This window comes from Oryza sativa, chromosome 9 (assembly GCF_034140825.1).
Source record: "Oryza sativa Japonica Group chromosome 9, ASM3414082v1".
Taxonomy (NCBI): Eukaryota; Viridiplantae; Streptophyta; class Magnoliopsida; order Poales; family Poaceae; genus Oryza; species Oryza sativa.
The window spans coordinates 21439880-21464656 of NC_089043.1; the positions used below are offsets into that span (position 1 = coordinate 21439880).

A 24777-nucleotide genomic window follows, 5' to 3' on the forward strand; every position below is an offset into this window, starting at 1 on the left:
CGCAGCGCGGCAGGGAGAGAGGAGCGGCGCGCGGCGGTCGGAGGGAGAGAGGATTGGCTCGCGGCGGTCGGCGGGATAGAAGAATGGCGCGCGACGGTCGGAGGTAGAGATGAGCGGTGTGCGGTGGTCGGTAAGGGGAGCGGAGAGGCCGACGGCCTCAGCCTCCCCATCTCATCCCTTCGTTAGAGAGATCTCAGGGTGAGATGGAGGAAAGTGGGACCCAATGACATGTGTCTCACTATTTTTATTTTCTTTGTTTAACTGACATTTGGGTCCCGCATATTTGTTTAATCTTTTAGTTTTCAATTTTTTTTCCAGATCAAACTGCCACGTGAGCACCACATCAATGTCACATGAGATGAAGACCTAGTTAAAAGATCCATGTAGGCGCCACATCAGCCAAAACCGGGGACAATACTACCGAGGGACGTTGTTTGCATGGTTTTATAAGTTGAGGGATGAGTGGTATCCGGTTTTGCAGTCTAGGGATGTATTTCGAACTCGGTGACAAATTGAGGGATCTAGAGTGAACTTATTCCAATGAAGAACCGCCCAAGCCCAGTGCGTCGGCCATCTGAAAGAATGAAGGCCCGTGTACGGGACGACGGGTCCGATGCCGCCTCCCCAAGCAAAGCGAGGCGAAGACGAGAGGTCAAAAGGCCGGCGTCCCGTCCACGGGGGTCCACGTCGCATCGCAGGCGGTGGGGCCCATGGCGTCGTCGTCGCCGCCGTGGCTGCTGCTCCCCTCCTTCCCCTGGCCTCCCCCGCCCCCTCCCGGCTCCTCCTCCGGCCGCGGCGGCGGAGGAGGCGGCGGCGGGGACCCCGGCGACTGGAAGCCGAACGTCGTCGCGGCGTTCGCCGGCGCCCAACTCGGCCGCGCCCTCCGCCGTCGCCTCGCCGGCCTCCTCCGCTCGCCGGTGCTGCTTCTTACCCCTGCCCGCTGTTTCACTCCGATTTTGGGATGTAGACTCTTGGGTTTCCACCGTTGCGATATCCAGCCCATCCGCAGCTATTAACCGATTTCAGACTCTTGGTGATATGCTAGTTTTATTAGCTGTGATATTATCATGATGTGTTAGTGGTTTGTTACCGTAGAGCATTTCCACTACTTCCGTTTATTAAATGGATCGATAAATTGCGTGCTTAATCACACAATTTATTCTGAACTGAATTGCACGATGTGTAGGAGGCGCGACATCTTGGTGCCTTGCCGAGAATAGGTGACATTTGGTTTGAAGGATCAGACTCATTCGCCACACACTCGATTCTTGGAGTGTTGGAGAATGCGCTCTCCGCACCATATGCTTGCAGCTCTGTTTTGTTCAATGGAAATGGATCGGACAGGAGGTACATCGGTAGGGGGAAGTTGCCATCCAGAAGGCCAAGTGGAATCAATTCGAAGAAGAGGCTTTGGACTAATATTCTTCTTGCTGTTAATATTCTGTAAGTCATTGCTCAATTCATGTTATTGGTTCCTCCTTTGTTGATAGTAAGCTTCCTTCTACATTTGTGGATTAACATTGTTCTACTTTCACCGAAGGGCTTATGTCGCTCAGATAACTACACAAGGACGATTACTTATATGGGGGGCTAAGGTTGGTCTGTTGGTTTTAATTTTCATTTCATTTTATTCTGATAACTTTTAGTCTAACTCAATTACAAACCATGATTTTAGATCAACAGTATGATTGATAGAGGAGAACTCTGGCGTCTGGCTACATCATCTCTTCTTCATGCAAATCTTGCTCATCTTGCTGTATGTATTTGTGTCAGTTTGTGTTTATAATCTAAGAAATAACATTGCTAATTTTCCTTCTGATCATAATAATGATGCAGTTCAACTGTTTTTCTTTAAATTCAATTGGACCTATGGTGGAAATGCTTACTGGTCCTAGAAGATATCTTGCCGTGTATTTCACTTCGGCTCTGGCAGGTATTTTGTTATTACCTATGTTTGAGAACATATATATGGTGGTGATAGGTGAACATTGCCTGTCTTCCTTTAGTTTTGTCATAATGAATTCTTCAAATTTTGCCAGGTTCATTAATGAGTTATCGCTATTGTGCGTCTCCTGCGGTTGGTGCGTCAGGGGCCATTTTTGGATTGGTATGGTTACCCTTAGCTTTTGATTTCAGTCATAGAAATAAGTCTAATCATATTGTTGGCAACCCAAAGGACCATAAGAGTTTAAAACTAGTTTCAAGAAATCCCTGGTATGGTTTCTTATGTCACACCATTTGCATGAACTTTATCTGCACATGTCCAGGTTGGTGCCTATGCTGTTTATACGTGGAGGCATAGGAGATTTTTGGGGCATGGAAAGGAAAGTTTAGAGCATATTGGACGCGTTGTTATCTTGAATATGGTATTGTTCTACTTATCTACCTGACTTTGTTCTTGTTACCAGCTTTCTATCGTTTTCATTTTAGCACTTCTTTTGTGGTTATCATCTTTAACAAATTGCTTAAACTTTGCTGTGTAAATAGGGTATGGGTCTCCTTACAAGGGGCATTGATAACTGGGGCCATGTAAGCCTCCTAATCTTAGTTCAATGTATGAAATATTTACGTAATGACCTCACTTGACACTTGAATAATGGCAGTTGGGAGGCTTGCTCGGAGGCATGGCTATGGCATGGTTCCTCGGTCCAGCTTGGCAATATCAATATGTGTCAAAGGACGGAAGAGCGGTGTTCAAAGACAATGCCCCTATTCTCCAACTAAGCAACGGGAAATGGTTGAGGTAGAATTTTGTATTTAAAACGGATTCCTAACTTGTGTGGGACACAGAAATTGAAGACTGAAGAGAGGTGGGGTTTGACACTGCCATTCTGCCAAGGTGATGGAGTGGACGCCTAGTTTGGACTTTGGAAAGCTATTTCCAGGGAAACTCCAGCTCCAAATCTTACGCAAGGGCGACATTTGAGTTCACCTGAGTCATTATTTTTGGATATAAGTTGCAATTGTCTACTGTGACAGATTATAGCTAATCAATACTCAAATAGTCACCACAGCAATTGTATTTAACATGCTTATCAGTGTTACTGGAGCCCAACTGGCACGGTGTACATGAATCCATATTTCTGGAGCCCAACTGGCACGGTGTACATGAATCCATATTTGATACAGCTAACTATAGGCTCAAGTGTATCAATCTATTTATTTTTGGGGTGAGATGGTGTAAGTATCTGCTTTGGATATTGATGATTGTTATCACTACTCTTTTCTTCTGATTTTGTGCCCAAGATGTCACAAGACGTAATGACTCACGACAAACAACAATCTGTTCAGGCAGCACATATTTAGCACCAGCTAAATTTCAGAACTTGTTTACGGGATGGCCTTTGACTTGTTTCCGCAGGCTATCAGCACAACAAATGGACAAACGACAAATGTCGCAGAAAGACGGGTGTAAATGTATCGTATTATGCTCAGTATATGATGATGTTACAGGAAACGAACAGTCGTATCGCAAGATACAACATCAATTCGACTATGGTAAGTCATTACATTCTCCTCTACCATAAGCACCCAACCCTTCGGTGAGAAACTTGATATTTGGTAGAGGCGTAGGGCAGTCACCTTCGTGACATAAAAACCCTGGTAAATTAGCATAATACAGACCTATATCTACAGTTATACTCCAACTCTGAAGTGCGAGAAACCACCATACAGTTAGAAGTAACCGATAAGCAAAACCTGCCTTTTTGCAGTATGATTGCTCATGATTGCATTCATAAACCTGCCTTTGCAGTACGATCGCTCACGATTGCAACTCCATGCTTCAGGAGATTTCAAGAAGCAAACTTTGCAACCACAACCACCTTGTGCACTGGTAACTCTGTAGGCAAACAGTCCAGGGCACCAGCCAAGTCTCACTTCAGGAATGGAGAGCTGCAAATTTTGACAATGGATGTCAAATGAAATATTTATGTTCAATGAACTGCTGAAGAATAGCGAACTAAAAAAAAGAGCAAAGCGGCACAGATATATAAAGAAAACGTACATAAACTGGTACCTTTTGTAAGTATTTTAAAAGGTTGAATTAAATTATTAGGATGGCATGACGTTAATATACAAAGAAATCAAAATGCCCGGTTCACCTAATTCACCTAACAGCATATTGATTCACAGGTTAGTACCACACCACTAGTACACCTACCTGATTCATTGTAAAATTCTAGATGAAGCGAAAAAAATATCTCACTCTATCACTTCAGGAATATAATGCCAAACTAACAAAGTGTAATGTAAATTTATTATTATTACTAAGTTGGTAGTTGCCATGGAAATCAAACAGTGCAGTTCATTATTGGGTTAGTGTAGTCAAGTCGATCAATGCTAAATCTTATTCAGGAGTTACCATATCAAACCAACCATTCAAAAGTCTTAATCATGAAATATTGAAGCAAATAATAAAGTAAACACTTCATAGAATAGGGTACTTACAATATGGGGAAGGGGCAATTGAAGGGGGGGACTTGGTTTTTCGTCGCTTCTTCCATGGAGCCATTGAAGGTCGAAACACAGGCAATGAGGGTGAAGGTATTGACATCATTTGATAAGTTGGTCCAGGGACTGCACCAGGTAAATGATTGGGAGGATCTACATGACCAGGAATTGGTGGAAAAGCTGGAGAAAGATATGGGGAAGGAGCAACAGATGGCTGCGGGGAGTGTATAAATGGAGGTAGCTTAGGGTCTCTGCGAAAACAAGGTGGTTTGCCTGTTGGGCTACCAGCGGAAGAAAAGCGGTCACAATTGAAACATGGAAAGCAAGGATTTGTGTCAGGCAAAGGGGGTGAAGCTTGAGGAGGAAGACTTGGGTTCATATATGTTGGAGGTGCAGGGTAATGGATGCTCCCAGATGGTGAGAAAGATGGTGGTACACTTGAAGAAGGGAATGGAGATGGAGATGGAGATGGGGATGGGGATGGAGATGGTGAAGGAGATGGACTCGGAGATAAATCTGAGATCGAATGCTGTAGGTATGATGACAGTTGAACACCTTTTACTTTACCAAATACAGAGTGATTAAGCCCAAGGTTCCTTGCATTGGGTTCTTTGATTAGCTGAGCTAGTTGTTTCAATCTATATGGTAAAAGAATGCTGCTCCCATCTAGAACAGATGCCTCAATAGTTGCCGGGGCATCAACTGAAGATCCAATCTCATTCCTGAACTGCAAATATACTTTCTGCACATATATGACAGAGGGTGTAAATTTTAAACACAAACACATACAAATTTGTAACCAATCAGGAGGAAATTAAATCAACAATACCTCGTAGGACCTCAAGTTCAATCCAAGCTTCAACTGGTCCTTTAGCTCTGTAATATTACCCAAGATCTGATAAATGGAATTGTTCAACACAAAGTTGAAAAGAGGATCCGCCCATACAGAACCAGACTGCTCAGGAATTACTGTAATTCCTCCAGGGAACCTCAACAGCTCAACGGAAGATGGATGGCCAAAAAGTGGTTCTGTCAACGATAGGTTCACCTGATTTAGCATCATCGCTATTAAGGATGATCTCAGCACACTTAGGGCAGGCAAACTTATTGAGGCTTCTTTTGGAGAAGGAAGAACACTAAAAACCACATTTGTGGAGTACTTAGAGGTCAAAGAACGCATTGACACAATGGAAACCTGTTTCAAACAATAAGAGAAGTCCATTTTAGGTCCTCAGGTCTCCCTGGGGGGGTCTAATTTTCACTCCTAGGTTCACAAGTGGACCAGAGTGAAAATTATGAACCTTTAAATTAACAAATGGTATATGCAGAGGAAACAAAATTAGTAAAAAAGAAACAGGCATCAGGCACCTTGCTATTAGGAATACCAATTTCTTCAAATATGTCACCCCCTAGTTTATCCATGTGAGCAGCAAGGAATGAAACTGGCTTTTCCAAGGTAAAACCAACCTGGATTTCAGCTGAATAAATGAAAATTGAAAACACTATCAGTCCTCAAATACATTATAAGGCAAGAGACATCATCTAAATTTAACACTGTGACATAAAAAAAAAATACAAACAATAGCTGTGCCAAAAAAACAAGACGATTTCTGGAATACTCTAAAATCATTGCCAAATCAATTATTAATACAGTATACCATATAAAATGAAAATGGCATGTGAAATAACGAGATACTTGAGAAGAATCACTGAGGCACTTCCACGGATGAGAAAGTAATGAAGGACTGCGCCAACTGCCAACAAATGCAATATAGCTAAACAATACTAGTTAAGGATGCAAATGAGTAAACAAAAAGATGGCATAGCATTTTCATTCAACAATATAGGGTGTAAAGAAAATTGGTATCAATGAGAAGTAGAAAATGCAATGATGGAAAAAGTGATGCAAGGATTATAAGAGGAACATTACTATATGCAACGACTAAAGTTGATTATAAAGGTTCTGGATATAATTAGTTATCATCATATGAAACTACAAATTTGGTTGGGTGGAGGCTGAGTTTTTCCTTAGAAACCTCAAATTTAGGGATCTAAAAGTTTCCACCTGAGGCAGGCAGCATGGATTTCCATATATGAGCTTGAAATTTATGACATGTACGATGAATTCGAGAATGTAAATGTAAAAAGTTCCATATATCCAAAGCCTGAAACATTAATATAAAGCAATTTCCATCCAGTCCTAAAAAACATCCTATGCTTAAAAAAAAATTTCCACAGCAGCTTATCTACACTCACTACATAAGAGAAGATATAATCAAATGGAACATATGGACTTTCTTTCTTGTTATATAAGCACATAATGAGTATGGAATGTCAATCCTATAACACAACTTTGTGAATAGTACACGAACAATAGGGTAACTAGGAATCTCAAATACTAGGTTATCTATAAATTTGCGCATTATATGAAATAAATTAACAACACATCTACTTACTTAAAGCATTTCATATTCTAAAATATTATCAGGAACGGTACATAGGTCATAGCCAGCTCCAAGGATAGCTACTCAATGACTTAATCTATTGTGATCAAACAAAAATATATATGTAATTTCTATGGTGAAACAAAGGCACAAAGAAAATGGCATATTTGTCAAGCCTTCATTCACAGTTCATACTTCGATCTATTGTGATCAAACAAAACTATCTATGTAATTTCAATGGTACAACAAAGCAAATGCCATGCTTGTCAAGCTTCCATTCACAGTTCATAGTTTGCACATCATAAGACCAAGTACCCATCAAACAAAATAGTCAACAAACGGCTTTTACAGTTATTGCCAAAGTGAAGCAAATCTTAGCGTACTTTTATCTTGAGGCACCATCATCATATTATGTAGCAGCCATGTTAATCAATAAATCAACTCCTGTTATTGCCGCAGTCACTAGTACTCTAAGAAGAAGAGCAAATCGCACATCTCGGTTGACCACACACTGCAAGCTTGAAAACCTACTAGAAATCTCCAATGTCCAATAGACAATTACACGTTGTGCACAGAATAAGGAGTGGGTAAACCAAGTACTACCATACAAGCTTTTGCTCTGACATCTATGTCGCACCAGAGTACATCGACCATCCAATTTAATGACCCAGATCATACAAGAGATTTGTAGGCATTACCACGTAAGATTCTGATAACTAATTACGAGGGAATGCGATTTTCGCTAGTTGGGAACTTGGAATAGCAAAACAGCGAACGAACCAGGCGTCGCACAAAACCCGGAACACCGGAAACTACAAAATTCGCTACTAAAACACGCAAATCCTAGCTCCATGAAGGCGGGATCGAAGTGTCAACACTCGGCATGAGATCCCCAAGCAGCAATTCCCCCATCCCATCATCGATCCACCACTTCACTAGACCTAAACCCACGAATCCCCATACCCTCGCACCACCGGAAGCAAAATTTGACCGGGAAGAGCTCACCTCCGAGCACGACGGGGTCGTCGGAGAGGAACCCGTGCCCGCGGGTGGGCACGAGGAGCAGCAGCGCCGAGACGAGGACTCCCACGGAGAGCGCGAGCACGAACACGCACCGGAACGACGCGGCGCGGCCGATCGCCCCGGCGACGGCCCACACCCCTCCCCCTCCTCCCCCTCCGCCGCCGGCGATCTCGAGGCCTGCCGCGCCGCCGAGCTCCACATCGACGGGCTTCCCCATTCCGCGCGCATCTGACTCCCCTCACCCTGACAACACCGCGACACTCTCCCCGCTCCTCCTCCTCCTCCTCCTCACCACCACCGCCGCCGCCGCCGCCGCCGCTGAGGCCGTCGCTCGCAACCGCCTGCGCCCGCGCCGCGCGAGGTGCGGTGAGGGGCGGCGCCTCCTCCTCCTCCTCCAACCTCAGCTGCTGGTGCGCCGACTGTTGGTTGAGTGCGGTGGTGTCCTCGTCGTCACGGCTAGCGTTTTTTTGGTTTTACTCGCCTTCTGTTTTTTCGCGTTTGACGTGGCCGCCCTTCGCGATCGCGGCCAAAAATGCGGGGGATTTTGACATTTCTGTTTTTTTTTTCTCACTTCGCGCTTAACCCCATGTGCTACGCGGAAATATTTATACTTCCAGAAAAAAAAACTTGAGCAGTAAAATAGCAGACCATATGCCAGTTATAAACACATGTCGAGAAGATAAAAGAAGAAAAAGATAAGCAGCGGGCTACAGATTTATAGCCAGCTACAGCACAGGCTTCAAGATGAAATATATGTATGATAGATGAGACCATATATTAACAGATGGAGTATATGTTTATATGTTAGTACTATTATATGACTTGACTATTAAATTGACTATAGATGATATGGAGCCAGTAGTTAGTTGTACTATTAAACTTGCTCTTATATTCGTAATTGTACCGTCCGTTTGGGCATCGGCGTTCCTCACGCACTCACGCTGCCCTTTTTTCTAAACCAACTGCGACGGGAAATCCCACCACCTCTTTCGCAACCAAACCCGTGCATGTGAGGACATGTGGATAGATAGGTCACTTGTCAATTTGTTATGGAGTAGTACAAAAAATGTGATGCTTCGGTTGGTGAACCTGGGCATTCAGCTGTGTTTTTTTTTTCTTTTTTGGTGAGCTGACCTTGTGTTTTGCTGTGTGTGTGTTGGCCTGCTGTTGGGTAGCTCCCTGGTTATGTCTGATTTTAGTGGGATTATGCAGGGACTGTGTCATTAGGTGGCCTAGATTTGTTTGCTTGGTCCAATCAGTTAGCTGGAGTGTGGTAGGGAGTGTATGTGATGATGTGGAAATTTTGGATGTGTGATTGATTGTCTTTACAGCAAGTTAAGTTGTGCACTTGTGCTAGAGATAATGGTTATTTACTATGATACGACTATGACATAGGTGTAAGTACCTTTTGGTATTTTCAAAGAAAAAATGAAGCCTCCAATTTTGTTAATTATAAACATGGATGAAGGGCATATTTAGAACATAGGGAAGAGAAAACTATGCAGCTATATATACAATGTATAGAAGCTAAAAAATACTTAGGAAAGCTCAACAATTCCGTAAAAAATAAGGATGCAAGCTAGGTGAGTAAACAAGTTTTTTTCCCGCTTATCCCAATTCTAGTTTACTTTTTTTCTTTTAAATTTTGTACTATCATCTGAAAATAAACTTGTAAGTGGATTTTTTTTTTTGCCGGCAATGAAATTGCCCACTTATGTCCCTAACGAAAATCACGTAACAAATGAGCTGTAAGAGACCACCATTACAAATAACATAGAGATACTCTCTTCCATGCTACTCCATTCTTTCCACGTTATAAGTCGCTTTGACTTTTTGGTAGGTCCATTTTGCTATGTATCTAGACATAACTGCTACTTCCTCCGTTCCACATTTTAAGTCGCTTTGACTTTTTGTACAAAGCGACTTATAATGTGGAATGGAGGAAGTACTACTTAGTTTGTTTTCATCTTTTATACAGATAAGTCGTTATCACATTTTATTTTGTTATCACACTTATCGTGTTATTTCGAAGTAAAGTATTTGTGAGTAACTAACCTTCAACATTAAAATTAGAAGAGCTAATTACCTATAAATAATAAGTGATTGATTGTTTGTTTCATCACGATTAGTCGTTCCACTGGAACAGTTTCTAGGTGTCATTATCATTGACAGTTTAATGGCATGCTCTTCCTATGACCACTTGTGTACACACCTAGATAAAAGTACTCCTTTATAGAAATAAAAATAACTAAAAATGGATGAGTAGATAGTTCAAGAAGACTATGTTGGTGAAATGGTGAGCCATCAAAAATCTGTCGTCCTTCCGGAAGAAACCAACCATCATGGAGTACTGTAGTAGTATTCGTGAAGAATTATCACAGGTGGAATTTGTTCCATTGGTTGGAAAAACATCACCATCACTAGCGGTTTTATCTTGTCGCTATGATTGTCCAATCCATCGTGGATAGCACTCAACAAAATAGTTGCAGGAGAGCAATTCCAAGAAGAAATAGAGACATAACTTTTTACACATATGCTCAATTATCTTTTCTTTTCTTTCATTTCTATGTTGGTTGTGTCTAATTGTGGTACCACACCCAGTGATGAAGGCAGATTAGAGACAAACTTTGAGTTAAAAGTATAAAATTAATATCTCTAGCCAACAATAAACTAATTTTCTATACAATCGATCACCACTAGGTAAAATGCAATAATTTTTTTCAGCTATCCTCATAACAAATTACTCAATATAATATACGATGGAAAAACATGTTTGAAATAAATAAAATATAGTTTTCAGAGTGGAGGTTTTTAGCCCAAATTTCATGTTCTATGTCAAAAGTGACCAAGCAAGTACTTACTGGAGTTTAGAATGATTATGTTAAAATCATAAAATAAATTGACAAAAAGAAAACTATGTTTAGGGTGGCGAATGCAACTTGGTTCATGGTGGGGGTACATCTGTACCATACCACCTCGGATCCGGATCATCTGACTTTGGGGTGGTGTGCAATTATTCTATATCCATCGTCCATTCCATCCTACGGCTCTTGATTGCTCTTTCTCCTTTCCACTAGTGCACAACCACCCAACATTTTCTACTATGCCACAAAATCAGCCCAACAAGAAGGTGCCAGTAACATGCATGGATATCAACTAATTTTACGAGTTCATTTGAACATCTAACTCCTAATTTTATAGAAAAAAATATAGTCCAAAACACATATATAATGTAATTATAAAAACTATCATATGATTTAAAAATGAACGTCTGAGATGTTATTGTAGGATTTCACCTCCCCTCTCCCCAAAGAAAAAACCAAGTATATACCCTTACTAATATATGCATGTATACAATTTATATTATAACAAAGTGTCTAGTTGTCCGAGAGAGCGAAAGATCTATTTATATATTATCATATTTGAACTAGTATGTTAATTTATCACTGTTTTTCTAACTATGCCTTTTAAATTCAAATCATGAACCCCATTAGGAAAAAAATCTGGCATCGTAGACCAAGAAAATACCCCCCCCCCCCCCCCCCCCCCCCGCTATTATAAAATATGAGCATTTCTAGCTATTTACCTAGAAATACTTATATTTTGGAATGACAGGACTTCCAATTTCCTTGGAGAAAATATAACAAACAAATTTTCTTACATGGCGGAGCTAGCAAACTTTGAATTTTTACTAAATTTGTGTTATGGTAAATAAAAATGGACCATCAAATAAAAAACTATGAGTATATGTGCAATTTTAAAGGATAATTTACATAATTTGACCCTCATGAAAATATAGGAGCACACAAGATATATATCCATTACACTACTATTAGTGAAAAAAGAAATAGTATTGGCACCTATATGGAAGAGCCAAACCACGAACAAAAGAGAGAGAAAGGGGCTTCGTAATGCTAGCCACGTATTTGGAACAATTAATATGATGCCAATTCCCTAGGAATTGATCAAAGTTTCCTAATTGATACTAATGACGGGTGGAATTAATTAGGAATGTTTCCCTTATGTTTTTTAACTTCAGCATCACTACTACAATTAATAATAGTCTTTCCCGACTTATTACACTGATAAATAGGGTATACTGTACGTTATCTTTATATCTATAAACAAACGCATACCCTTCTTTAAACGCATACCCCAAAAGAAGGAACGATTCATCTAAGTAGAAACTAGAAATATTTCTCGAGGGGGCCCACTATCGATCAAACAACGAAGATTCGACTCATCGTTGGATTGAAATCTGACGGTCCAACTTGTTTCTTCAACCTCCCGCCACCTGCACTTGTTCCATCTGTTAGTGTAAAATCACCTCTCAGCTTCCCATACGTTTCATGCCGCCATATTCACCATCGGTTTTTAACAATATAGTTCTCACGCCTTTATCCTGGGTGTAACCATATCTAGCTCACTCGCTCGTGGCTATATCAACAATACCCTATTATCTACCACCTAGAACGATGTCGAGCCATCACTTTACCGTTGCCGCAGATGATCGCCCTAGCATTATTGGAGAGCTATATCCAATTACGAGGAAAACTGGTGAGAGATCGAGAAACCAGACGATGAATAGCACAAACCCCTTTCACTGTTTCAGCAACCGTGCTTTAGGTTTAGGTGGTAGACTACGTTGATGTGCCATCGCTATAAAGTACAAAGTACTCCATGGGAATTGAGCACTACAATACCAACCAGAGGAAAAACCCATGGGAGAGACATTGTCAGGAAGGACACGAAGCCTTGACAATCGGTCCAAGCCCACGGCCCATTTCCCCACGACAGCCGCCCGCCGCCGCCGCCAACCCCAAAAGGGTAAACCCTCAAACCCTTTGCTCCCGTTTCAAACTCGTATTTGAACCTCCCGAATCCGAGCGGACGGTCGCTGCAATTTCGAAAATTTCCCCTCCCTCCCCCACGAGCTGCCGAGCGGGCGGGCTGCTCGCCGCCGCACCACCCACCTCCGCCGTTTCAAATTTCAAATCCTCCCCGACGCGCCCCCACACCCCCCCGTGCCCCCGATCTATCTAATCCAATCCATCGCCGTCCCGATCCCCCATGTCTCTTCTTCTGTGACTGTGAGTAGGCGCGAGCGGCGAGGCGTTTCGTCGAGCACATGGAGGGCGGCGGCGGAGGCGGTACGGACATGAACGCCGTGCCGGATGGCGTCGTGCAGCACGTCCTGTCGATGCTCAGCAACGTCCGCGACGTGGCGGCGTGCGCCTGCGTGTGCCGCCGCTGGCGCGAGTGCGTGCCGTACCTGCCGGCGCTCTTCTTCCCGAGGAACGCCTTCGACACGGCCGCGGCGGCGGGGGGCGCCGCGGACGACGCCATCGGGCGGATGGTGAGGTCCGTCGAGCGGCTCCGGGAGCTGGTCATCTACTGCCCCTTCTCCATGGCCCGCCTGCCCGAGTGGCTGGCCCTGCGGAGCACCTCGCTCAGGGTGCTCGAGCTGCGGATGGACGCCGCCGCCGCCGATAAGGCGGAGGACGGCGGGTACCTGGACTGCATTGGCCTGGCCAGGGGCCTGGAGGAGCTCAGGCTCTGGGGGGTCTCGCTCACGGCCGCGCCGGCGTGGGGCCGGCTGGACAAGCTCCGCGTGCTGGAGATCGTCGGCGCCCCGCTAGAGGACAGCGCCGTGAAGGACGCCATCTCCGCGTGCCCCAACCTCACCGACCTGTCGCTGCTTGGATGCGACTGCTCGGGCGCGGTGTCCATCGAACTCGCGCTGCTCGAGCGATGCCGGCTTGACTTCCTCGGAGCCGGCAACTGCTCCCTCTCGCTCGCCGCTCCCCGCGTCGAGTCACTCGAGGTCCAGGGCTTCACCTGGATTACTCTGCGCGGTGGTCACAGCCTCCGCCGCCTCTCAATCGCCAAAAGCACAGGTACGCAACACACCGCCCCGAATTGTTGATCACGCTGACATATTGTTGTGAGGTAGAGTACTAGTCAGGATTATATTGATGTGATGTGCTATTTTGCGATGAAATGATGCGGGGAGCGAATTCTTAATCGCGCTGACATGTTGTTGCGAGGTAGTTAGGATTATGTTGATGTGATATGCTATTTTGCGATGAAATGATGCGGGGAGCGAATTCTTAATCAGTAATCACGCTGACATGTTGTTGCGAGGTAGTTAGATTATGTTGACATGATGTGGTACTTTGCGACGAAATTATGTAGGGAGGGTGTACAAGGTGGACACCGGGAAGCTCCCAGATCTGGAGCACCTCTCTCTACGCGGTGTCCAGTGGAGCTGGGCTGCAGTAAGCTCTGTGCTGCAGTGTGCGAGGGATGTGAAGCACCTAGTGATGAAAATTGAGTTCAGTGGCGACTTTGACGCGCTCCAGCCATTCCCGGAAGTCGATTTGGTCGACTTCTTCAACAGCCACCCGAATCTCCGCAAGTTTGATATTCATGGTGCCATGTTTGCTGCTCTGTGCCAGAAAAACAGCTTGAAGAATGTGAGTGTTTGGTTTGGCTTTCGCGGCATAGCATTGAACTTTAGGTTGTTATGTAAGGTATTGATAGATGGCTAATATTTGTGAATTGTGAATGCAGTTAGATGCAAGGTTCTGCATCCCTTGCTTGGAAGAGGTTTTGATCACAGTGCGCTCACCACTAAATGCTGAGCAGAAGCTGAACACCCTCGAGTCGCTTGTGAAGTATAGCGTGAGGCTGCGCTCTATGGTCATCAGAATCTCGCAGATGAAGAATTGCCATGATGCCGCTGATGATTTCTTTGAGGAGATATGTAAGTTCAAATACATGAACAACAAGAAAGTCCGGGTTGAATAAAACAAGATGCCGTGTGATTCTTTCATCAAATTGATTTGGTTAAGAACTAGTTTTTTTCTTTCAATTTACCGTCACTTCAATAGAGGATGTGTGTCAATCCTTCTCGAGTAACTTATATTATGTTGTTTACCTGATTGAGTTCAAATGCTGGAGCTTGTTGGTAGAACAATTTTGATTGTTGTGCTTGGAATTTTGAAAACTGTGCTATTAATCTCTGTTCTCTTAGCGTACATTTCTGTGATGGCATTGGCATGTCTATTTTGTACTTCTGTAGGTCAACATCGCTGTAGCAAACTATAACATGCTAGTAGTACATTCCAGAGGATGCCTTAGCTTTAGTGTTAGATTGTTATGATCGTAGTTATTCATTGGATGTGTCCGAGCAGTTAAATTGAAGCAACATTTGAGGTTAATATGCCATTGGGATTTAGTATGTTCTGGTCAGAATGGCTTAAGGCTGTACTCAATCTGGTATGGTATTATGGTCTATCTACTGCCTCTTGATGTCCTAAGATACCTGATAAAAACTTGGAACATATGCTGCGCGTAGTGCTCTGTTTTCTTGTGGCGCTGTCCTGGTGGCGCTAGCTCTGTGCGCCCTTCTGATGCAAGGCGCTGTAGTGCTGTTTGCTGTAGTGGTTTGGCAGTAGTAGATGCAACAACCTTGTTGTACCGTTTGCTCCTTCATAAAAAGGTTTGCTGGCTCTCAGTAGCCGGCCCAGTGAAAAAACTTGGAATGGCAATGGTTTTAGGGATGCAGTTTTATTTTGGGGTGACTTGTGAGGTAAATATGCAAAATGTTTTTCAAGCAGCTGGTTCAATCTTATAGTGTTTCTTGGGTTACGGGTTGTAACTGGTCAAAACCACCAAAACAATATGAATCCAGAAACTGATTTTGCAAACCATGCTAAAGTCAAGACAATTGGTCATTAGATGAGAACTGTTCAATGTTGAAATTGAAATTTCAAAGTTCGATCTGTCAGTAATTTTTGGTGATCATCTAGATTTCTCGTTTTCTGTCGGCCACCCTGTATACTGTAGACATTAGACAATGCTCACCTGTTCTGTTGCATCGTCTACCAGTAAATGCACACTTTAGTCACTCTTTAATCCTAAGACCGTGTTTAGTTCACCACCAACTACCCCAAACTTTCAACTTTTCATCACAGCACATCACATCTAAAACTTTCCTACACACATAAACTTCTAATTTTTTTTTTCCAAACTTCCAACTTTCCCCAAACTTTCAACTTTTTTCAGGAACTAAACACACCCTAATTCATCTTTAGATTAAACTTCAAAGTACCTCACAATTCGATCGTTGAGTTTCTGAGCTGGCCGTGCATTTGGTTCCACAGTCTGCATTAGCAAATAAACGTCAGGAATTTTACAGTGTAGAGCAATTATTTATGGTTTCAGCCATTCACACTCTTCCAGCACGTACATACCGTAGCCACTGTCTTGAGCAAGTCAATCTGCTCCTTCGATGCATCTCCTATCTGTTAGACAATTAAGCATAGAGAGTTCAGCTAATGCTTACATATTTAGTCTAGTATGCATTGCTGTTCCTGTGGTGAAATGCCATACAGGAAACGAAGAACATGAGCTCATAATCATCTAGTCCATTGTTTTCATATACCTTGCTCATGATCGTCCAGATCACTCCTTCAGTGCAAGGCGGTGTTGTGAGGGAGCCGTCGTATCTGTAGTAGCCTGAGGTTTTATCTACCCAGGTCGATGGATCAACAGGCTCCTTCACTTCCTCCTCGGCCTTCTCTTTACCAGCAAGGTTCTTGAAATGTGGCGCCATCTGCATGTATATGCAGCATATATAAGCCGTTTATAGTAGTGGGGATGCATGACTACTTTTGTTTGATTTAGATTTAGATTATTCAATGGATCATTGATTTGATTGCAGGAACAAATTAAATATTTTAAGAAATATACTTAACTAATATCTTAAAGCAAGTGGTTTGAGCAATGCATTAGGAATTTTTTTAAATGTATTTTTCAAAGTGTGGAGCATATAATCCATTTTAATAATCTGGTGAATAAACTAAAAATAGCAGATATTACTAGAGAAATGATTGTAAACTATAAAAGGAATGCCTTCTTGTTTCGTGCATGTCATTCAAATATATATATATATATATATATATATATATATATATATATATATATATATATATATATATATATATATATATATATATATATATATATATATATATATATATATATATTGTCGGTGACATGGGGCCGAGGGTATCGTGACTAGAGGCTTGGGTAGCCGCGGTCACCCACGTGGCCTGACCCCCTCGGGGGGGTCGGGCCCGAGGATGATATGGCCACCCCTCCCTCTGTCTCCCCGAGGGGTCGGGCCGCCCCTGTTTCGGCCCCGAGGGCTGGGGCGCCCCGACCCCCTGTGATTTTGGCGCCACATGTATGGGTTAGGTGAGCACAGCGGGGCTCACCTAACCGCATTTATTGCTGGTTGGACGAGCGCGCCACGCCGCATTTAATGCAACGCATCGCACGCTTATCCGGTCCGTGACCGGTCGCAGTGTGTGACCGGTCACAGAACGGTCAGATCGCGGGTTAGGTGGCAACAGGCGGCCTGTCACACGCCTCGCCCCGTCCCGTCAGAATGATGAGAGCCTCCAGGCACTCGTCCCTAGCCGGAGCCGGCGTACTAACTCCTGGAATTGGTATGTCAGTCCCGGCCAGATTCATTCCAGGCTTCATCGCAATCATGGTAAGGGAGTCATTGTATGAAGAAGGGCAGACGTGCGGCATGCTAAACTGACGCGCGGTGGACAAGAATGACCGGTCTGTGACTGGTCTGACGCCGGTCACGTCATCGGCAGACAACCGTGCTCCCACGTTGCATCTGCTTCCGGCGGAGTGGAGGTAGGTATGACCCATCCCATCGGAGGGTCATTCGGACAGTGGCCATTGCAAATCTCCACCCATTAATGAAGGAATGACAGGGTTATCCCCTGTGTCAGGCGAGTGACGGCGCTGGGCCTCACTCAAGGACAAGCTGTGATTTAGCTTCCAGGCGAAGGCGCGAGCCAAGTTTTGGTCAAGATAGGGTGGGTCCCCACCCAAAAGAAGAGTAGGTAGAAGTGGTGCATGTGGTATCCCCTTGAGATATAAAAGGAGGACCTTGCCCACCGAAGGAAGGGAGAAAAAAGGAGGACTCTCAGACGACTCTGAGAATACCTGAGCTGGTAGAGGAGAGAAAGAGGAAGAGGGGTTCTAGAGCCTGAACTCTCTTGCTCTCCGGCTCTCTGTAACTCCTTCACACACAGATCCACCAGAACATAGGAGTAGGGTATTACGCTTCTCAGCGGCCCGAACCTGTCTACATCGCCCGTGTCTCGTGCGCTTCCTTTCTCGCTGACATCCCACAGATCGAGGGTGAAGAACCTCACTTAGCGCCCCCGGCCGAACCGGCAAAGGGGGGCCTGCGCGGTCTCCCGGTGAGGAGCCCCACGTTCCGTCATATATATATATATATATATATATATATATATATATATATATATATATATATATATATATATATATATATATATATATATATATATATATATTAAAAAAGGATAAATTAATATGCGATATATCGGTTCACAAACATGTTACTTTAAATTTAATTTCTATAAGTTACAATAAAAAATGGCTGTTAACATATGTAAAGTAGCTAGAGTTCAATGTGTGTGTTTTTATAAAAAACTTGTAAAGAACATACATATTTATGTAGCGATATATTATATATTAATCAATCTTGTAATTTTTTTTAATTATTTGAACTACATGAAATAACGGTTAACATCCATTCGAGAGTTTAAAATATATTCTCGTATTACTTCGTGGGAACGTATTTTGCATTTGTGGGGACATGGGTGCTACCGTGCTAGCTAGCACTTCCAATCTTCCATGTACCATATTGGGTTATACAGTACCACTTACCAGTACTAAAGATCACTATTTGACATCAAGTACTTTCTAGTTAGTATTCACAATTCATCTAGATGTGTTCATTTCCATTTCTTGGCCTCTCCGTGGGAGATGAAATGGAAACGAACCATTTCAGGTGAACGGTGAGGCACGTCGTTGTTACTACCTCGGTGAGCACTGCGTTGGGTTGGCCTGCTTTGGTGCTCAACAGCACAGAGACGACGGCTCTCGCCATGCTGGGGTCCTCGTGAACCATGTGCATCTCTGCGTCGAACCTGCATGAATCCCATTAATTGTTCGAACCGACCACACTCTGACATTTGTTGGATACAACACCACCGCTAATTAATCCAGCTAGCTACAGCTCAATTGATTCACAATTCCTTTTATTTTGATAACAAAGTGCGCAGCTAGTTTTTGCCAGGATCATGCATCCGCACCTGGTTCCGTTGATTGTGTGCTCGGAGGGTTCATGCCAGTGCACCTGCTTGAGCGTGTACTCCTTCCCTTGGACCGTCAGCTTGCTATTCCCATCTTTCCATTTCAGCTGAGACCAAAAATCCAAAACGTTGGATACATGAAGACACAAGATCACGCAGGTTTTGCAATCAGCATTGCATATTTGCAGGTTTACCCAATACCGTTTCCATAAAAATAATATCGTTTCCGATTATCTTTTACTGTATGCATCGTATTAGAATTGCTGCTAAATAGTACTACCTCCGTCCCATATTACTTGTCTTTTTGAGTTTTTGTTGTCAATGTTTGATCATTCGTCTTATTCAAAAAAATTTAAAATTATTATTTATTTTATTTGTCATTTTCTTTATTATCAAAAATACTTTACATATGACTTATCCTTTTTTATATTTGCACTAATTTTTCAAAAAAACGAATGGTCAAACGTTGCAAATAAAAAGTCAAAAACGTCATCTATTATGGGACGGAGGGAGTACTAGCTAGTAGTTAATTTCACAAATATGAAAAATTTCTGACCGTACCTATACCGTTTCCCTAAAAATAATAATACAGTATTCCTTCTGTCCCAAAATAAGTGCAGTTTTGCACTGTTTATGTCTCACTTTTGACCGTTCGTCTTATTTGAATTTTTTTTACGATTAATATTTTTATTGTTATTAGATGATAAAATATAAATAGTACTTTATTTGTGACTAACTTATTTTAATTTTCTTATAAATTTTTCAAATAAGACGGACAATCAAACGTTGGACACGGATTTCCACAGCTGAACTTATTTTGGGACGGAGTAGTAATATGCAAGCTTTCGCTGTGTCTAACCATGTAGTCGTGGCCTCGGTTCTGAATGGTGGTGGCGCCGGCCTTGTAGGCTTGCATCAGCGGCTCCTTCACTTTCTGCGGCTCCACCGTGGTGATGTCGATCGGCGACTGCTTCTTGCCGTCGCCGCAGACGGCCCACTCCTTGTGCAGCGAGCCCCACTTCGCCGGCCCCGTCGCGTCGTTTTCGTAGCCAAACATCTCGTGCGACATGTCTGCACACGGATAAAAATTTTTAAAAAAAACGGAGCTAGGATTTCAGCATATCGTCGTCCAAACGCCAGACGCCACGACATGCTCGATCGGCGATTGCTATGTACTCCTACCTGCGTGCGTGGTGAAGGGGATTGAAATCGAAGCAGCTGAGAAGTGCACTTACGTCCTTCTACATGATCAGCTCGTGTAGGCGTGATGGCGGAGGAGAAGGCGAAGACGAAGACGATGACGAGGCTGGCCACCTGCAGCTGCAGGGCCAGCGACGGCGGCGATGCGGCGGCGTTTTGTCGTCCCCGGCGAGCCCTCGCCATTGTTCGAGGGTTGCGTGGGCTGGAAGCGGTGTCGTGGAGGGAAAGGGATTTTGGAATAGACGCCATGCATTGTGCGCGAGCGGGCGGCCTTCAAAATAGGAAGATACAGGGAATGACGGCCTCATAGCTCTGCCGAATTGCCGATAAATTAAGAGAGAACATAATTAAGGTCCATACAGGAAAATCACGTTAAGTTAACATGCCTTCCACGCAAAAAAGGAAGGAAGAGAAGATAGATAAATTAGGTCCATACAAACAAATCACGTTTAACTTAACATACCTTCCACGCAAAAAAAAAAAAAAAGAAAAAAGAAGAAGAAGAAGTGAGGAGTCCGTATGATATGCTCAGGCAAGGAGCAAGGTCTGCTTGTGTCGGTTGAAGTATTCCCCTATTTCTCGGTCGGCCTCATTGTGTTCTCCTTATAGTCTTTTGGTTAACTTAGAGACATGAGGCGGCTTTGAAAGGGAAGGTCGTGGAGGTGTCGGATCATCAGTGGGCAACAAGCACGGACAACGGTGAAGTGTAACGGTGAGAAAGAAGAGAAGGGACGTAGATTTAGGGGGTGCACGAATTAAAATCTTCTTCGTTTAAATTTGACTGATTTTTTTTCCAAGGTGTTTGAACAGTAGACATTAGACAGTTAAAAAAAAATCAAGAGATATAAGTTCCCTAAACAGAGTCGGTGTGTAAAATCTCAGTGTATGGTATTCACAATAATTTCATCAGATAACCAGCCAACACAACCATGAGGGGAGGGGAGGCCATAGTGGAGGACTGGAGGAGGAGTAGGAGGCGCGGGCCTGTGAGGAAGAGGCGCGAGCATGGCGCGGTGGCATTGAGGCGCCGTGGGGTTCATTGGGACTTGGGAGGGATAGGAAATTAGAATTTCTTCGTTGGGCTTGGAGTGTATTCGGGTTAATTCTTGAAGTGTATTTCGGTTAAGTGAAACCCATGACCCAATTGATTAGTACACTATGGAGATCAACGTTATGACTAAAGTTATCGGTCTCGGTTAGTTCGGTTCGGTCTTTTTTTAGCCCACCCCTACATGGAGACCGCCATCATGCAATGCATCTCCGAAGTCCAAAACAGCGAGTCGACGTATCCAGACCAGAACATCTCCCTCGCAGGTCGCAACTCGCAAGTTGAGGAGAAATTCACTACGAGAACAGATCACGGTCTCCTAATAAACCACAGGGTCAAAATTAACACCAATCTCAGGAAGGTAATCCCAAATCCCAAACCAGAGGACTTGACATCACCTGACTGCAGGCAGGCTGGCACGTGACGACCAGCTCCCTTCGATCACCTTGCTCCCAAAGACACCACGCGGTCAAACCCCGCCAAGCGCGAAGGCACACTGCACCCGCGCGCGCGCGCGAGCCCGCAGCCGACGAGCCAACCAAACAATCGCTTTTCCTCCAGTTTCTCCCGTATAAAAACGGCCGCGCGCGGGCAGCGAAGCTCCAAACAACGAGGGGAACGAACGAACACCACAAGGTGTCCACAACACAAAGCCGCCCGGCCCGAGACGACGCGGCGATCAAAGTCATCCAACCACCACGAAACCACAGGGGCCAGCGTCGTGGCGACAGAGATGGCGCCGCGCAACTCGCTGCTCCCGAGCTTCCTCTACGACGGGGTCGGCGGCGGCGGCGGGGGCGCGCCGGCGGTCGTCGCGGGGGCGCCGAGCGAGCCGCCGTTCGGGATGATCGAGCTGTTCTCGCCGGCATACTACTCCGCCTGCGCCTTCGGCGGGGCCGCCGCGTGCGGGCTCACCCACGCCGCCGTGACCCCGCTCGACGTCATCAAATGCAACATACAGGTACACATGAGCTATCAGTTAAAAAAAAATCGGATAGATTTGCGCTTCTTAATTTGACGTGCCCGGATATTGGTAAAGTTTCTGCAAAATTTTACGAAACGGAGCACCTCGTGAATTTAGCTACTATATCCGTCCCAGAATATTTAGGTCATTTTGATTTGATACCAAAATATGCTTTATCAAATTATTGTCACTCTAATAGTTTGTTGTCTAATGTTTGGTTCAGTATCAAAATATGCCAATAACACTCATAAGCTGTCTAAAAATTCGACACTATTAAAAGTTGCCTATGATATGGTAATATGGTAGTAAATTAAACAAGTTCATAGCAACCTACTACTATGTTCTACGTTGTCGATGGCTCGAAGATTTTGTTGGAAGACTTTTCCTCGTGTTAATTGACCGGGAGTTTCGGGTCCAAGTCAGCTGCCGAGAAAGTAGGAGCGTGACAGACTCACAAACATGATGAACCGGGAGCTCGTCACCCGTGACGTACTGACGGTGGCTGGAAACATTTTTCTTTCCGGGGAACTTTTCGTCAAACAGGACTAGTAGGCCTGATGGGCTCTTGTACCTCTCGGCCCATCAATCTTAAAATTCCATCTTACTCCATTTCAATCACCAACGAAAATGCTGATTTCCCGTTTTTTCTCATCTCTGAGTCTGACACGACGAATGCTCGTCTCGCAGATCGACCCGACCAAGTACAAGAGCACGACGTCGGCGTTCGGCGTCGTGATGCGGGAGCAGGGCGCGCGCGGCTTCTACAGGGGGTGGGCGCCGACGTTCCTCGGCTACAGCGCGCAGGGGGCGTTCAAGTACGGCCTGTACGAGGTGTTCAAGAAGGAGTACGCCGACATGGCCGGGCCGGAGTACGCCGCCAGGTACAAGACCCTCATCTACCTCGCCGGCTCGGCCACCGCCGAGGTGGCCGCCGACGTCGCGCTCTGCCCCATGGAGGCCGTCAAGGTCCGCGTGCAGACGCAGCCCGGCTACGCCAGGGGGCTCAGCGACGGCTTCCCAAAGATCGTCAGGAACGAAAGCTATGCAGGGTATGTATATTTTTTTATGATGAGTTCTTTGTTATCCTGTTCTGACTGATCTAGTAGAATGTTAATTAAACCTGTAGCTGATTGTTAATTGCAGTCTGTTCAGAGGCTTGGTTCCGCTTTGGGGGCGTCAGATTCCTTGTGAGTACTCCTACTCTGCTTTACTGTAACATTCAGGCTTTGTCACGATCACGATCAGCTCTCTTGCGTTCATGAACATCTGAACTGTGAGTGGCATTTCCTTGTTGCAGATACTATGATGAAATTTGCGACGTACGAGAACATCGTGGAGATGGCATACAAGCATCTCATCCCCACACCGAAGGAGCAATGCAGCAAGCCTCTGCAGCTTGGAGTCAGCTTCGGGAGTGGCTACATTGCTGGAGTCTTCTGCGCCGCCGTCTCGCACCCTGCTGACAACTTGGTCTCGTTTCTCAACAACTCCAAGGGCGCCACCGTTGGAGATGTAAGTCTGCACCCTGTAGAACGGCACAGCCGGGAGCTATACTTGACTTGATGCGTTTTGCCAATGTGTGATTGTTTTGTGTTCGTTTGCTGAATTCTTATTTCTTTTCAGGCTGTCAAGAACCTTGGCCTCTGGGGCCTTTTCACCCGCGGCCTTCCTCTTCGCATCCTCATGATCGGTACACTGACTGGAACTCAGTGGGTGATCTATGATTCTTTCAAAGTTATGGTTGGCCTGTAAGTCTATCTGAACTTCTGCACGGTATTTTCTCTTACGGGGAACATTTCTTTGTAGGATTTCTAAGAGATTGTATAATTTTACAGGCCAACAACTGGTGGTGCTCCTGCTCCTGCTGCTATCCCAATCGGAGAACTGGCAGAGCTGAAAGCCTCTGCTTGATCTTATTGTAACATTTTGTATCCATATTTCATTATCAAAATACGGATTAGTAGCTGGGTGATATTGTTTTCTCTCCATACAAATTGTAACCTTTGGGTGATATTGTTTTTTTTTCATTGTCCCATGCAAATAGTGCACCACCATAATGTAGACGTTATTAATTAGTACTTGGTGAAAAGTCAAAAATAATAAATCATACTCAGAATAGTTCAAATTTGGATTGAATTGACTTTTTCTCTCTGTTTTTTTATTTGCTAAAATTACAAAAATGCAACCTAAAAGGACTTGCTAAACTTGGTTTACAATGCTATATACTCCATATCTCAGCTATATTTCATAGAAAGAATTTGAACTTTCCATTTCAATTGATGGAGAAAGGGACTTCTATGCGTGAAAACGAATTGTAGTCCGTCAATAAAACTGACAATGAAGGGTGAAACATAATCTTGTGAAAGGAGGGCCAGACTAAATGGTTTCTGGTAGGAAACCGGTGACCCACGAAGACCCAGCCCGGTTACTTAA

The 24777-nt window shown here is 44.2% G+C and overlaps 5 protein-coding genes across 5 annotated transcripts; 3 read left to right on the forward strand and 2 right to left on the reverse strand.

Moving 5' to 3' along the window:
- The first annotated feature begins 686 nt into the window (after window positions 1–686).
- LOC4347244 (RHOMBOID-like protein 10, chloroplastic) lies at window positions 687–3174 on the forward strand. The gene is made up of 9 exons (XM_015755196.3): window positions 687–917; window positions 1187–1443; window positions 1541–1595; window positions 1676–1756; window positions 1837–1933; window positions 2040–2107; window positions 2268–2366; window positions 2488–2529; window positions 2604–3174. The coding sequence occupies exons 1-9, from the start codon at window positions 711–713 to the stop codon at window positions 2745–2747; spliced, it is 1050 nt and encodes a 349-aa protein (XP_015610682.1). The 5' UTR covers window positions 687–710; the 3' UTR covers window positions 2748–3174.
- A 219-nt stretch (window positions 3175–3393) lies between these two features.
- Window positions 3394–8365, reverse strand: LOC136351935 (uncharacterized). Its single transcript, XM_066304399.1, has 5 exons — window positions 7902–8365; window positions 5821–5930; window positions 5282–5647; window positions 4450–5194; window positions 3394–3894 (listed from the first exon to the last, which is right to left on the reverse strand). The coding sequence occupies exons 1-5, from the start codon at window positions 8134–8136 to the stop codon at window positions 3881–3883; spliced, it is 1470 nt and encodes a 489-aa protein (XP_066160496.1). The 5' UTR covers window positions 8137–8365; the 3' UTR covers window positions 3394–3880.
- A 4423-nt stretch (window positions 8366–12788) lies between these two features.
- Window positions 12789–14944, forward strand: LOC4347246 (F-box protein At1g10780). Its single transcript, XM_026020445.2, has 3 exons — window positions 12789–13816; window positions 14115–14395; window positions 14493–14944. The coding sequence occupies exons 1-3, from the start codon at window positions 13048–13050 to the stop codon at window positions 14727–14729; spliced, it is 1287 nt and encodes a 428-aa protein (XP_025876230.1). The 5' UTR covers window positions 12789–13047; the 3' UTR covers window positions 14730–14944.
- LOC4347247 (alpha carbonic anhydrase 7) lies at window positions 14011–20664 on the reverse strand. Its single transcript, XM_066304349.1, has 8 exons — window positions 20368–20664; window positions 19992–20203; window positions 19133–19239; window positions 18859–18967; window positions 16369–16539; window positions 16178–16228; window positions 16036–16088; window positions 14011–14368 (listed from the first exon to the last, which is right to left on the reverse strand). The coding sequence occupies exons 1-8, from the start codon at window positions 20579–20581 to the stop codon at window positions 14347–14349; spliced, it is 939 nt and encodes a 312-aa protein (XP_066160446.1). The 5' UTR covers window positions 20582–20664; the 3' UTR covers window positions 14011–14346.
- A 1320-nt stretch (window positions 20665–21984) lies between these two features.
- Window positions 21985–24480, forward strand: LOC4347248 (mitochondrial phosphate carrier protein 3, mitochondrial). Its single transcript, XM_015755197.3, has 6 exons — window positions 21985–22341; window positions 23032–23393; window positions 23488–23531; window positions 23642–23856; window positions 23968–24092; window positions 24180–24480. Exons 1-6 carry the CDS (start codon window positions 22114–22116, stop codon window positions 24253–24255), a joined length of 1050 nt encoding a protein of 349 aa, XP_015610683.1. The 5' UTR covers window positions 21985–22113; the 3' UTR covers window positions 24256–24480.
- The last annotated feature ends 297 nt before the right edge of the window (window positions 24481–24777 follow it).

Coding starts and splice junctions, on each gene's coding strand:
- LOC4347244 (XM_015755196.3), top strand. CDS start 711: ATGGCGTCGTCGTCGCCGCCGTGGCTGCTGCTCCCCTCCTTCCCCTGG. Junction 918..1,186: donor CCGGCCTCCTCCGCTCGCCG/GTGCTGCTTCTT, acceptor CACGATGTGTAG/GAGGCGCGACATCTTGGTGC. Junction 1,934..2,039: donor TTTCACTTCGGCTCTGGCAG/GTATTTTGTTAT, acceptor AAATTTTGCCAG/GTTCATTAATGAGTTATCGC.
- LOC136351935 (XM_066304399.1), bottom strand. CDS start 8,136: ATGGGGAAGCCCGTCGATGTGGAGCTCGGCGGCGCGGCAGGCCTCGAG. Junction 5,931..7,901: donor CGACCCCGTCGTGCTCGGAG/GTGAGCTCTTCC, acceptor TCATTTATTCAG/CTGAAATCCAGGTTGGTTTT. Junction 5,648..5,820: donor TTGGTATTCCTAATAGCAAG/GTGCCTGATGCC, acceptor TGTTTGAAACAG/GTTTCCATTGTGTCAATGCG.
- LOC4347246 (XM_026020445.2), top strand. CDS start 13,048: ATGGAGGGCGGCGGCGGAGGCGGTACGGACATGAACGCCGTGCCGGAT. Junction 13,817..14,114: donor CTCAATCGCCAAAAGCACAG/GTACGCAACACA, acceptor GAAATTATGTAG/GGAGGGTGTACAAGGTGGAC. Junction 14,396..14,492: donor AGAAAAACAGCTTGAAGAAT/GTGAGTGTTTGG, acceptor TTGTGAATGCAG/TTAGATGCAAGGTTCTGCAT.
- LOC4347247 (XM_066304349.1), bottom strand. CDS start 20,581: ATGGCGTCTATTCCAAAATCCCTTTCCCTCCACGACACCGCTTCCAGC. Junction 18,968..19,132: donor CACACAATCAACGGAACCAG/GTGCGGATGCAT, acceptor GGATTCATGCAG/GTTCGACGCAGAGATGCACA. Junction 14,369..16,035: donor CTCAACGATCGAATTGTGAG/GTACTTTGAAGT, acceptor TTTCTGGCACAG/AGCAGCAAACATGGCACCAT.
- LOC4347248 (XM_015755197.3), top strand. CDS start 22,114: ATGGCGCCGCGCAACTCGCTGCTCCCGAGCTTCCTCTACGACGGGGTC. Junction 23,394..23,487: donor AGGAACGAAAGCTATGCAGG/GTATGTATATTT, acceptor TGTTAATTGCAG/TCTGTTCAGAGGCTTGGTTC. Junction 24,093..24,179: donor TTCAAAGTTATGGTTGGCCT/GTAAGTCTATCT, acceptor ATAATTTTACAG/GCCAACAACTGGTGGTGCTC.